The sequence below is a fragment of the Quercus lobata genome, chromosome 1, assembly GCF_001633185.2.
Source record: "Quercus lobata isolate SW786 chromosome 1, ValleyOak3.0 Primary Assembly, whole genome shotgun sequence".
NCBI classification, from domain to species: Eukaryota; Viridiplantae; Streptophyta; class Magnoliopsida; order Fagales; family Fagaceae; genus Quercus; species Quercus lobata.
Genome location: NC_044904.1, coordinates 23,306,860 through 23,319,879, shown reverse-complemented (window position 1 = coordinate 23,319,879; position 13,020 = coordinate 23,306,860). Strand labels below are relative to the sequence as shown.

The 13,020-nt window shown below is 35.8% G+C and overlaps 1 protein-coding gene across 1 annotated transcript; it reads right to left on the bottom strand.

The window, feature by feature from the left end:
• Positions 1-5,004: 5,004 nt before the first annotated feature.
• Positions 5,005-11,990, bottom strand: LOC115983830 (proteasome subunit beta type-4). The gene is made up of 7 exons (XM_031106655.1): positions 11,867-11,990; positions 11,661-11,734; positions 11,436-11,512; positions 10,329-10,458; positions 9,964-10,123; positions 9,683-9,868; positions 5,005-5,511 (listed from the first exon to the last, which is right to left on the bottom strand). Exons 2-7 carry the CDS (start codon positions 11,726-11,728, stop codon positions 5,398-5,400), a joined length of 735 nt encoding a protein of 244 aa, XP_030962515.1. The 5' UTR covers positions 11,729-11,734; positions 11,867-11,990; the 3' UTR covers positions 5,005-5,397.
• Positions 11,991-13,020: the final 1,030 nt, after the last annotated feature.

Sequence of the window (13,020 nt, the reverse complement as noted above, 5' to 3'; positions counted from 1 at the left end):
GACCTAAGTATGGCTTGTTTTTAATTCTCCCAAATTGAAAATATCTGGAGGGGGAGTGGGGTTGAGGAGATTAGAAAAAACTGAAATGTCAATTTATTTCATTTCTTTAAAATTAATAAAAATAAAATCATAATTGTCAATTTATATGAAATTATCCTCTTCTTTCTTCTCTCTTTACTTAATTTTTAAAATATCCAAATAAAGGGGAGGGATATGTATTTTCTTTACCCCTACTCAATTTTTAAAATATCCAGATAAGGTGGAGAGATAACCATTCACCTCTACTCTCATTTACTCTCCCCTCCTTCCCCTCTACTCCCCTTCTCCCTCTAAACCTCCAAACGTAGTGTAACTGTTTCTCCACGCAACTTCTCAACTTTCTCACATTCCTCCTTTCTAGTCCCTACCCATCAAGGCCATTACCCAAAGATAATTAAGTTAACATTAAAGTATCTATTAATTTATAGTACTATTTTATATTATAACATTAAAGTAAAATATGTGTTTTATAGCCTGCGTGTATACATTTTTAATAATGCTAGAGGCACAACAAAAGGCAAAAATCACATTTTCAAGTGATTTCCACTTTGGTCCCTAGATTTTATTTTTACCGCTTTTAGTCCCTATCTTGAAAAACACTTCCCATTTTGGTCATTGCCATTACATTAGAGACAGAAAATGCACATGTGGCAAACGGCAGAATTAAAAAATATTAAATAATGTCCATGTGTCACTGCAAGCTCCACATAGCTTTCCCGCCCTTAGTTAGTCCCATTCCCGCCTATAGGAGGTCACGTGACTTCATAATCATCTGCCCATTGAAATACCTGGATCAGCTTCTCGCCAAATTCAAAAATTCCTAACCCCCAAATTAAGCTCCTCGCCACGAACTCAACTCCTTGCCATGAACTCAGCTCCTCGCTCACAACACAACCTAAAAACATCTTCAACTCAACTTCTCTTATGGAATCAAGCTCGATGTCATCAAGTGGAAGCTTAAGGAAAAGGGGCCCAACCCAATGCTTCTACTCTGATAAACTCATTTTGGTTATTTCGTGGACACCTGAGAACCCTAGAAGAAGGTTCTACGGGTGTCCAAATTTCTGAGTAATTTAGTATCTTCTACTCTGCAAACATATTCCATAGTTTATCACATTCAATATTGTGGTCCCTGATAAAAAATAGTAAAACACAATACAGACAATCAATGCAAATACCAACACAAAGATTCCATGGTTTATCAAAGTCAATATAGTGGCCCCCTGATAAACAATAGTGACACACAATACAGACAAACAATGCAAATACCAACAAAAATATTCTATCGTTTATCACAATCAATATTGTGGCCCTTGATAAACAAAAGTAAAACAAATAGAGCTTCAAATACCAAAAGCTATAAACAAAAGTAACACACAACAGCCAAACAATGCAAATCCCAAAAAATATTCCACTATCACAATCAATATTATATCCACTACAAAAGCTATAAAGGGAGAGAGGAAGAGAGAGAGAGAGAGAGAGAGTGAGACACAATGAGAGAGAGAGAGAGAGAGAAATAGAGATAGAACCTAGTGCCTTAGACTGAAATTCCAGAGCAAGAACGAAACACAACATCTCAAAATTCCCAAATTCTCTAAACCCAAAAGCTGAGATTGAGACCCAGACCGATTACCTAGCACTTAAAAATAACATTCATGAGAGAGAGAGAGAGAACCTTCGCAATTTGCCTTTCACAAACACGAAGTTGCTCTGAGATAGAAATCGAAGCTACAATCACTCTGAAGCTATCTGGGTAAGAGGTTAGGGATTGTGCTTGCTGATTTGGGGTTTTTTGGTTTAAAAAGAATGTCACGTAAGGGCCACGTGACTAAGGGCGGGAAAGCCATGTGGAGCTTGCAATGACACGTGGACATTATTTTAATATTTTTTAATTCTACTGCTTGCCACGTGTGCATTTTCCGTTTCTGATATAACAGCATTGACCAAAACGAAAAGCGTTTTTCAGAATAGGGGCTAAAAGTGGTAAAAATAAAATCTAGGGGTCAAAGTGAGAATCGCCTAAAAATGTATGGACAAAAATGTGATTTCCACCCATAACAAAATGATAGGTATTTGGAAAGTTGAGAATCAGTTACTGAAGTTAATTCTGTTACTAAAGTCAAGTAGTTAGTGAATTGGAGGGAAAAGGCTGAGTTGTTAAGATGACAGTTGTGAGGGAAGAGTTAGTCAAGAAGGAGGAAGTTAGTTAGTTAGTGAGGGTTGTATGTGATAGTATAAAAAGGAATTGTCAAGCATTGTATAGAATCATCTTAAAAGTAGTAACACTTCTCTATATTCTTTTCTCTGTTATTCTTCTACTCTCTCTCTCATTCATCTTCTCTCTTCTCCTTACTCTGTTAGTCTCTTAATTATGGAGGACTTGTTTCCCTCAGAGAAACTACCAAATTGTTAATATTGATAAGAACTAATGAGTCCCTATCACAAAAAACCCAAAATTTTTACAACATTCCTAAATTAGCTTGCCAACTTATACATGGACCCGCCATAATCCTTCAATTTTTTTTTTTTTAATGATGTTGCTATTTTGAGGATGTTGTGAAATTGTTGTCATTCTTGTTACTTTTTGTTGTAACCATTGCCCACTTGCCATTCATGTCTTTTTTTTTAGAACATGGTTCATATTTTTTCTTGTCGAAAAATGTTAAAGTTGATAATTTTTATCAAAAAAAGATTATAAATTATTATGATAATAAATATGGTCAGTGTCACTTTAATAATGTAATAAATAAATGTTAAATTAAATTAATATGATTGACATCATATTAGTTTGTAAAACTTAGATAGTAAAATTTGTAGTATCCTTAGTATTAATTATCTTTTGTGATTTCATTTTATTTTACATTTAGTTTTGATAATATTCGTTTGTTATATCATATATGTTTGATTATTTGATAATAGTGGTTTGAGTAGTTAAATTGAATTATTGTTATATGCTGGTTTATGATGTATATATATTTGTAAATAGTACGTAGCACGTGTAGGTAAATTCACTCTAATTGTTTGGTAGTATTGATTCCATATACTTCGCTATATTTAATCCTTTAAAAAAAATGGCTATATAACTAGTAATAAAATTTAATATTCTGATTTCAATGTGTGACTATGTGAGTAATTTATGGGGAAAGCATCTACAATTGATGCTTTTATATATATAGAAAAAAGATGTTCAAGATTTAGAGGTTATTTAATACTAAGTTTTTAAGAATAAATTTTCTCAAATTTTTTTAAGAATAATGCTAGAGATATAGAGTTTTTTACAAAAAATTTTATAAACTATCGATGTGGTGAGTACTTATTGGTAAATGAAAAAGTGATTTTAATGGTGGGCCTAGATGAAAACTAGTAAGAAGCTAGTTACATCAACAGTTTGTAAAAATGTTGTAAAATAATTTATACCTGTAGCATTACTCAATTTTTAACCCTAAATACTGAAACTTTACATGTTGAATACTTTTTTTGATAGGACATGTTGAATATTTGAATCTCCTAAAAAGTTCAAAGATATGGATCTATAGAAATAAATATTACTTTCTTAATGAGAGGTTAACACGATATGAGAATATCCTATTAATTTATAATTTTACCATGGAAGATTGTTTTTATTTTAAGAATTTTTTATTTTTAATTTGTTCCCAAGGAAGAATTTTTTTGGCTTTGCCACTATGTAACGTTTGGCCCCCCAAACCTAAAATTTTGGCTCTGTCCATGCTTCTCTAAGGATTATCGAAAGATAACTCACATTTCTCTTTAAGCTGTTAGAAAACATGGAAGAGAGATCAACAAGAATAATCTTCTCAAATCTTTATGACATTTTTCCCCCTTATTAGGCTTTAGTTTTTTTTTTAATGTTGCAATTTTCATTGAAACGTTACCATTTTTTTCCTTATAGATTAAATTCTTATTGGGATTTTAGATTGAATTTTTGTGACTTTTTATGGCGGAGATGTCGACAAAATTAGGACCTTATAGATTGAATTCTTATTGGGATTTTCGGTTGAATTTTTGTGACATTTTAGGCCGAGATATCGAAAAATTTAGGACCGTTGGATGTTGAGGGCCCATTGCCGACCAGATATAAGTTGGGCTATTGGTAATTAGGCAAAACAACTAAGTTGGGCTATTGGTAATTAGGCCCGTGGCCGACACTTTTTTTTTTCTTTCTCTGTCATATAATCCCTCTTTCTCTGTGTCTAAAAGAATATTCTTAATTAATCATATTAATTTAGCGAGAGTTATAACCTTGAACAACAATTAAATTTTTTTTTTCTTTTGAGGAATCGACCACAACTAAAAACCTTGAACTACAATTAAGTTTTTTTTTTTTTTTTGAGGAATTAACTACAACTAAATTTGTAATCAAATTTTATCCTCGTAATAAACAAAATCATCTTCTTCTTTTTCTTTGTTCTCTTTTTTTTTTTTTTTTTTTCACTCGGTTTCTCCAACTTGGCATATTAAGAGGGAGTTTGGATTCGGATTATAAGTGTTGTGTCTACGTCTAACGCGTTTTCTCTTTCTTTTTTTTTTTGCCTTTTCAGCCGCAACTGTTGACCGGTCTTCTGTGAACAGTGCACAAATATACTGTTTATGGACCCACAAATTTCACTTTTTAGTAACTTTTTCATTAAAAATGAATCTCATGATACTATTCACACATTTAAAAATTATTTTGCTACAGTGTTTTCAGTTTTCAGTTTTAACAAAATAAGTTCAATCCAAACAGACCCTAAATCTCCACCTTACAATCTTTGAGTTTAGATTTTTTTTTTTTTTTTTTTTTTTTTTTTTTTTTTTGGTGTTAAGCTTTCAGGTGCACAACCAGTTGGCAACTAGTGGATTATAAAAACAAGCATCAAGTTGCTTGATAATAAAAACAAGCAACAAGTTGCCCCGACAAAAATTTGGGCAGGTACGGAAGTAGCTTGTATCATACAAGTTGCATTCCTACGTACTGTAAGTCTGTTACAGTCCATTTGTCTTCATCACAACTAGATTGACGGCCATAAGCTCCCTGAATTATTCAATCAAAAATAATTCAAACTGAGCTTATAACAGTTTAGTCCCACACATCTTACCATAATTACATAAAAGCATCATAAAAGAGAAATGGATGACACGATTTCAGGGGACGACGTCCAGATCAAGCCAAATTCTTATGAACAGAAAATCTTGTTTAAATAATCAGTCGGCATTTGTTAATTTAAACAACCATTCTGCTATTAATGACAACGAGGTCCAGGCTATGATAATTAACTTAGATGTCCAACAATTACAAATAATTCAAGAACAACTTTATAAATGCGAGAGCCACACCGTTCCATGCAGCTGGTGAGCTTACCACGATCCCTCGGCACCAACTGTTGGGTTCTGGAAAGCAGAAAATCCCCAGAACGTCTTCAATGAGTATGGCTGAGAAACAGTTACACCTTCCTCGGTGATTTTTGCTATCTGCAAGTTCCAAATTTCAGGCATATTAAATTTAATTCAAAGAATACTACCAAATCATATTACAACCTGTAATTATATTCTAATAGATATTTCAAATACAGTAGCCATAAAACAAAGTTAAGTGCTCCGGAATTAAGACAGCCTTGTAGAAATCACATATACATTGAATATGTATGTACAGAGCAGGTTAAATAGTAATTCATGTCACATCCACTTAAAAGATTAAGGGTGTGTTTGGATAGAACTTATTTTGCTGAAACTGAAAACTGAAAACACTGTAGCAAAATAATTTTTAAATGTGTGAATAGTACCGTGGGACCCATTTTTAATGAAAAAGTTGCTGAAAAGTGTAATTTGTGGGTCCGTGAACAGTGCATATGTGCACTGTTTACTGCAGAAAGTCAACATTTACGGTTACTGTTCAATGAACAGTAACCGCATTACTCCAAAACAAAACGCGTGAAAGAAAAAAACAAAAACAAAAAAAAACAGAAACGCAGGAACAAGAAACGCAACGCAGCTTAAGTCGAACCCAAACACACACTAAAGGCCGAACTACAATTTTGGTCCATATGCTTTTGCCACAGCTAGAGTTTTGTCCTCATACAATTGCATAAAGTTCATCCTTCAACTTTCAAAATCAAGTCAATTTTATCCTTGGAAGTTGAAAATTAATTGAGGATGAAATTGACACAATTATATGTATAGTGATGAAATTGAATTTGCCCCTATTTTGGAGGACCAGAAGTTTAGTTTGGCACGATTTAATAGTTGGAAATGCTTCCAAACATTCCAATGGGCTATTGGCTACAATTTGCCACTATATTGAAAACAATGGTTTGTTAATGAAAATTTCTTAACCAGTGCTTCCAACAAAACCATGTTTATAAGGCTCATGAATATTTCTCCATGTGAGATTCAAGCTAATATGACCATGAAATCCAAAGAGAGAGAGATGGGTTAATTTTTTTTATCTTTGCAAAGAACCTTGTAGCTCAACTAACATGTTCTGATGTTTTCAGCGGAAACATCTAAGGTTTAAATCCTCATTTCCCCATTGTATCTATCAACAATTTATCAAAAAATAAAAAAGACAATCTTAAAGATATCTCATTTTACATTAGAATATTCTAATATTATATAATCGAGGATGTTATGCATTAAGGAGGGTGATAATAATACTAAGTTCTTTCACAAGATGGCCAATTCTCATAGAAGGTACAACCACCTGAATTTCTTAGAAATGAATGTCGTGATTTATGAGGAAGGAGCAGCAGTGGCTGCTCAGGTAGTTCAATTTTACAAAACTCTGTATCAGGAGCCTGAGGAGTGGAGACCTTTTGTGGAAGAACTGGAGTTTGATCAAATAGGAGAGTTGGAAAGGGGCTGGTTGGAGAGGAGATTTGATGAGGAAGAGATTCTATCAGTGGTCAGAGATATGGAAGGGGATAAAACTCCAGGTCCAGATGGCTTTTCTATAGCTTTTTTCCATCATTGCTGGAGAGTAGTAGAAAGAGATGTTTTAGCAGTCTTTGATGAATTCTTTCAACACTATAAGTTTGAGAAATCTCTTAATGCTACTTTTATAGCTTTGATTCCTAAGAAGAATAATGCGTCCAACATTCGTGATTTCAGACCTATCAGTTTGGTGGGGAGTTTATATAAAATCTTGGCCAAGGTTTTGGCTAAGTGGTGTTAGATCATCTGATATCTGAATCTCAGAATAGTTTTGTGGGAGGTAGGCAGATCCTTGATTTAGTTCTCATTACCAATGAGTGTGTTGATAGCAGAATGAAGAGTAAGATTCCAGGAGTGATTTGTAAGTTAGATATTGAGAAAGCTTATGACAATGTGAATTGGGAGGCACTTCTGAAGTTGTTGAAGAAAATGGGCTTTGGGGAGAAATGGTGTAGCTGGATTCGAACCTGTATCTCTACAGTGCAGTTTTCTGTGTTGGTAAATGGGACCCCAGCTGACTTCTTTGGTAGCTCTAGAGGTTTGAGACAAGGGGATCCGTTGTCTCCCTTTTTATTTTTAGTTATAATGGAGGTGTTTAGTAGGATGGTGAAGCGTATGGAGGGGGCAGGTTTACTTAGTGGTTTTAGGGTGGATGGTAGGAGGGGCAGAGGGGAAAGTGTTTCACATTTGCTGTTCGCGGATGATACTATATTGTTTTGTGATGCAGAGGTGGAGCAAGTCCTGCATGTTCGATCACTGTTACTTTGTTTTCAGGCTGTGACTAGTTTAAAGGTTAACATAGTTAAAAGTAAAATGGTTCCTATAGGGGAGGTAAATAATGTGCAAGCTTTGGCAGAGATATTGGGTTGTAGGGTTGGGGCCTTGCCAATGACTTATCTTGGTATGCCGTTGGGGGCGTCCCATAAGTCCCCTCTATTTGGAACCCTATTTTGGAAAAAGTCGATCGGAAGCTAGCTGGGTGGAAGAAGTTGTATTTGTCGAAAGGAGGTAGGTTGACATTGCTTAAAAGCACACTATCCAACCTTCCCACATATTTTTTATCTCTATTCACCATCCCTAAACATGTGGCAAACAAAATTGAGAAGCTCCAAAGGGATTTCCTGTGGGGAGACCCTAAGACTCATTTATTGGGATGGGATAAGGTGTGTCTACCTATTGCTAATGGTGGCCTAGGTATTAGAAAATTAACCACTTTCAATAAAGCCTTGCTAGGAAAGTGGCTTTAGCGTTTTGGGAACGAGGAGAATAGGTTTTGGAGGAGGGTGGTAGCTTTGAAATTTGGGGAAGAATGGTGGGGTGGATCTCTAAGTTGGGAAGGGGTGCTCATGGTTGTTGTTTGTGGAGAAGTATCAAGAAAGGCTGGGAAATTTTCAACAAAAATGTCCAGTATAAGGTTGGGGTGGCGGATAGAGTGAAATTTTGGACAGACAGGTGATGTGGAGATCTTTCTCTCCAACAGGCTTTTCCAGTCTTGTACAATTTTGCTGCAAATAGAGAGGCTTCTGTAGAATCATCTTTGATATGTCAAGGAGTAGGGGATGGGAGAACTTGGAATGTTCGTTTCAATCGAGGTCCTAATGATTGGGAGGCAGATGTGGTGGTTGATTTCTTTCGAATCTTGGCAGCCTATTTACCTACAGGGACTGATGGTGATCGGTTGAGATGGAGGTTGACAAAAAATGCGGATTTTACTATCCGCTCATTTTATCATAAGTTACATGGCTCTTCTTCCGTTGTTTTTCCATGGAAAGGTATTTGGAAGGATAAGGCTCCCCGGCGTGTCTCTTTCTTTGTTTGGACAGCAACATGGGATAGGATCCTCACAAGTGATAACTTACGGCTTAAAGGCTTTGATTTTGTTGACTGGTGTATTATGTGTCGTTGCTGTGGTGAGACAGTGGATCATTTGTTGTTACATTGTGGAAGGGCTTATCGGCTGTGGTGTTTTGTCTATCGGATTTTTGGCATTTCATGGGTCCCCTCATGTACAGTGTCAGACTTTCTTTTTAGTTGGTGGAATTGGTTGGGGAAGCATTCATCTTACATTTGGAACTTAGTTCCGTTGTGTTTGATGTGGTGTATTTCGAAGGAACGCAATCGGCGGACGTTTGAGGATTTGGATAGGTCTGAGGACCAAATGCTTGCTCTCTTTTCTAGTTCCCTATTTGACTGGGCTAGGGCTTGGGGACTCACATCTAGTGACTCTCTTCCTCTTTTCCTTAGCTCTCTTTCTTTGTAATTACTGTTTTTTTTGTTTTTGTTTTTTTTTGTAATCATGCTGGTGTTTTTTGCATCTAGCTGTTTTTTTTTTTTATTATATTTTTTCTTACCTATCAAAAAAAATAATATCAGAATGAAAGTAAGAATTCTCAAGCCACAGTTTTTGCAGAAATGATGAAAACAATGGTTTGATTTTTTTTTTTTTTAATTTTATCCTCATTGATATTTCAACCAAAATTTAGTGGAATGACAATATTAGAGACAGATCTTACACAATAAATAAATAAATCTAATTTATATATATATATATATATATAAAAAGATAAAGATGCACCAAAAAAAGAAAAGAAAAAGAAAGATGATTGGTTCCAACAACTTGAACAAAGTTCAATTGTTCTGCAGTGATTTCCTCGCAGAACTATAACCTATTTATCAAAGGGTTTTACACAAATATTATAAGGAAACAACAAACCTGAAGCTTGTTGATAGCTGAGCGGTCACGATATAGAAGTACACGCATACATTTCTCCAATAACTTGACACCATCTTCAAAACTCAAGTTCTCATGCCACTCATCACGAAGAATAGGGCGGGCAAGGTGATTTCCGAATCCAGTCGCTACATGGTCATCCTCAAAGTTCACACCTATCATGCTAACCTGAATAAGAACCACAATCACAGCAACTGAATTAATATTATTAGATGAACATAGGAAGCCATAGAACATCAAATAAAATGATTAACTAGACCTACCATGCCAAGGTACTTGTGCCCGTTTTTAACTCCACCAAGAATAAGTGAGTTCCACAGTGGATTAAACTTGTTACGCCTATTATACATCACCCGAGTCAAATAGCTGTGCACCTCTTTGGGCCCCAAAGAATTTCCATCATCCCACATGTTGTCGTACAGGCTGGCAAAAAAAACCACGAAATCAATATCACTTAGCAAAAACAATTAAACAAAGACCCCCGCCCCCCAAACCTCCTTTTCCCACAACGCCTAGAAAGAGAGAGGGAACAAAGGTAAAAACACAGGTGCATAGTTCCATCTCCCTCCATCTGTCTGAAAAAAACCAATACTTACATAAATTATCAAAAAGAAAAATCAATACTTACATAAGCTCATCAAGATAACGTAAAATCTCCTGAAAATCACTTATTTCCCCACTTGCACCAAGAAGAGAATGTTTTCCAACAGGCTTTATGCGCTCCACACTCTTGTATCGCAGGGTAGATCCGTAGGAGCCTGTTAAGTTAATCCAGTGTTAAAATGAAGCCAGATTTCATAACAGAGAATTTTCCCAATTGTAATTTTAAAATGAAATAAGGAAACAGTTGATATGGTACGTAAATGCCACAGTCATTTAGTTCTCAAAATGGTTCTAACAAGTTATCCACAATGTGGAGTCTGGTGAAATGAAATATTAGTCAACTAGATTAAGATGCACCTTAGACAGTCAAGAAAACCCAATAACAGAATAAAAGACTGGAAGGAAAATAATGTGCCCCTAAACTATCACACATATGGACATAATAAGATTTTGCTATTATATGTCCGGCCGTCTGGGATTTGAGAAAGCAAGCTTCCAGCTCGACTCTTAGGAGCAAAATTTTAGAATAGAAAAAGCAGAGGTACTCAAACAAATTACTAAAGAATACTAAGTAGGGCGATGTTGGTACTAAACACCTTGTGGAAGAATTCATAATTTTAGAATACTTGTTCTACAGAAATTTTAGAATAGCATAAGCAGGTACTCAAAACAGATATAAACAAAATTTCTCTAGAACAAGTATAAGCCTAACCCAATGTTTGGATGGAGGGTGATGGAGGGGAGGGGGAGAGGAGAAGAAAGGATGACCGGAATGTACTAAATTTTAGTATATTCCGACCTAGTTCCCCTCTACTTCTATTCTCCTCTCCTCTGCGCCCCCCTCCGTCTCCCTCATATATCTCAACTGCATTTTGACAATGTTGGTTTTTTCGCAGACTGGCAATTCAAATTCATACTAAGACCCTATCAGCTGTCAAACAGTAATACATGTATGCAAATACGAATGTGTCGGACTCGGACTACATCCTCCTTCCAATTTATAAACCATCATTATATCAACAGCCAAAAGGAGGGTTATCAACTTATCTGATTCAAGTACAACACCAATTTAGAATAATTATTATTATTATTATAAAATTGAAATACAACATGAATGAGTTGAACATTTAACCTCCCATATCAGACGCCATGAGAATCCCATCCTTGTACTTGATAGCAACTACAGATGTGCCCGTAACATATGGGTACCTAAACCAACCCAAAAACCAAAAACAAAAATTAGGTTACATGGTTATGTTACCCAACACAAATTCCTTAAAATTCCCAAAATCTAACAACCTAAACCCTAAATCCGTATACATATATATATTTGGAGAGAGAGAGAGAAACAGCATACAGAGTTCTTTGAGAGTCAGCTTCAGAGGCGAGTAGGCTATTATGCTGATTGGATTGATTTGATTCCATTGTCAACTGCGAAGAGAGCAAAGAATGGGAGCTCAGTGAGTGTGTGAGAGAGAGAGAGAGAGAGAGAGAGAGATCTGATTTATTACGGCGATAAATCAATGATTGCGTTAAGAGAAATAGTTGGTAGAGAGAACTTACATTGGTTTTTCGAGTTAATAATCGGCTGTGTGAGTTTTGCTGTGGTTCGCAGATTTTGGTGTATAGAGCAGAGCGATGAGTATACTTCTTCGACTCCGAGATCTGATGCTGCTTTTTCAATGTCTTTTCCCTTTGCTCAAGAAAGAGCTTTAGATGGGCTGCTACGTCAGTGGGTTGTACCCGGCCCAAATTTAAGCCCACTCGGAAATTCGATTTTTAAGGGGAAGGGGACAGAGTGGGCTTGGCCTATGTATTAGATATGAGTACGCATTAGGATAATCCATCTCTTTTTATGTAATGGGCAATGAATGCACAAAATATTTTTGCAAGTCAGTAAATAATATTGTACACATTGACATCCCACCTTATCATCAAGTTAGGAATGTGGAAACAAAAATTATGAAATTTAATCTCACGTTATGTTTGGAAGGTGGGAAAATAACAAAATGAAAAATAATTATTTTAGAATATTCATTTTATTTCATTGTTTGAGAATTTAAAACTCTCAAACAATACCACTGTGTACCCTTGGCGCGATGGTCCACTTCACGAAGCACATGAATGGAAAGCTGATTTAATTGAGCAAGATTTTTGCCTCATGAAGCACAAATTACTAAGGGCATTTCTCTAAGCATCCAAGAGATCCCATATAAGCAGGTATGGTTACCTTCAACTCATGGGGAATATTCAACTCGAACAGCATACCAGTTGCTGGTTAGAACCAAGAGAAGCAAGCAACCAAATTGCTGCTCAAGGGGGAGTACTTGTCAGCTGTGGAAGGGTATATGGAGTTTACAGGTTCCTTACAAGGTGAAACATCTTATTTGGAGAGCAGCAAACGAAGCTATTCCAACTCTACATAATTTTTTTGCAAAGAAATGTGGTTCAAACTGCATATTGCCCAAATTGCAAGTCTGGTTGTGAAGGCATAGTTCATGCTCTCTTGGGCTGCCAGCGGTTGTTTGTTATTTGGGAAGCTGATGGTGAGTTGAAGAAGTGTACCAGACATAGATAAAACCTCTTTATTGATTTCTTAGAAGTGGTGTTCTTGATGAGAGACAAGATTGATGTAAACCTTCTAGCTATGATTGTGTGGCTAATCTGGAATAGGCGAAACTCAGTCAAGTTAGGGGAGTCTACTACTGAGTATCATC

Coding starts and splice junctions, on each gene's coding strand:
- LOC115983830 (XM_031106655.1), bottom strand. CDS start 11,728: ATGGAATCAAATCAATCCAATCAGCATAATAGCCTACTCGCCTCTGAA. Junction 11,513..11,660: donor GCTGACTCTCAAAGAACTCT/GTATGCTGTTTC, acceptor GGGTTGGTTTAG/GTACCCATATGTTACGGGCA. Junction 5,512..9,682: donor CAGCTATCAACAAGCTTCAG/GTTTGTTGTTTC, acceptor TGGAACTTGCAG/ATAGCAAAAATCACCGAGGA.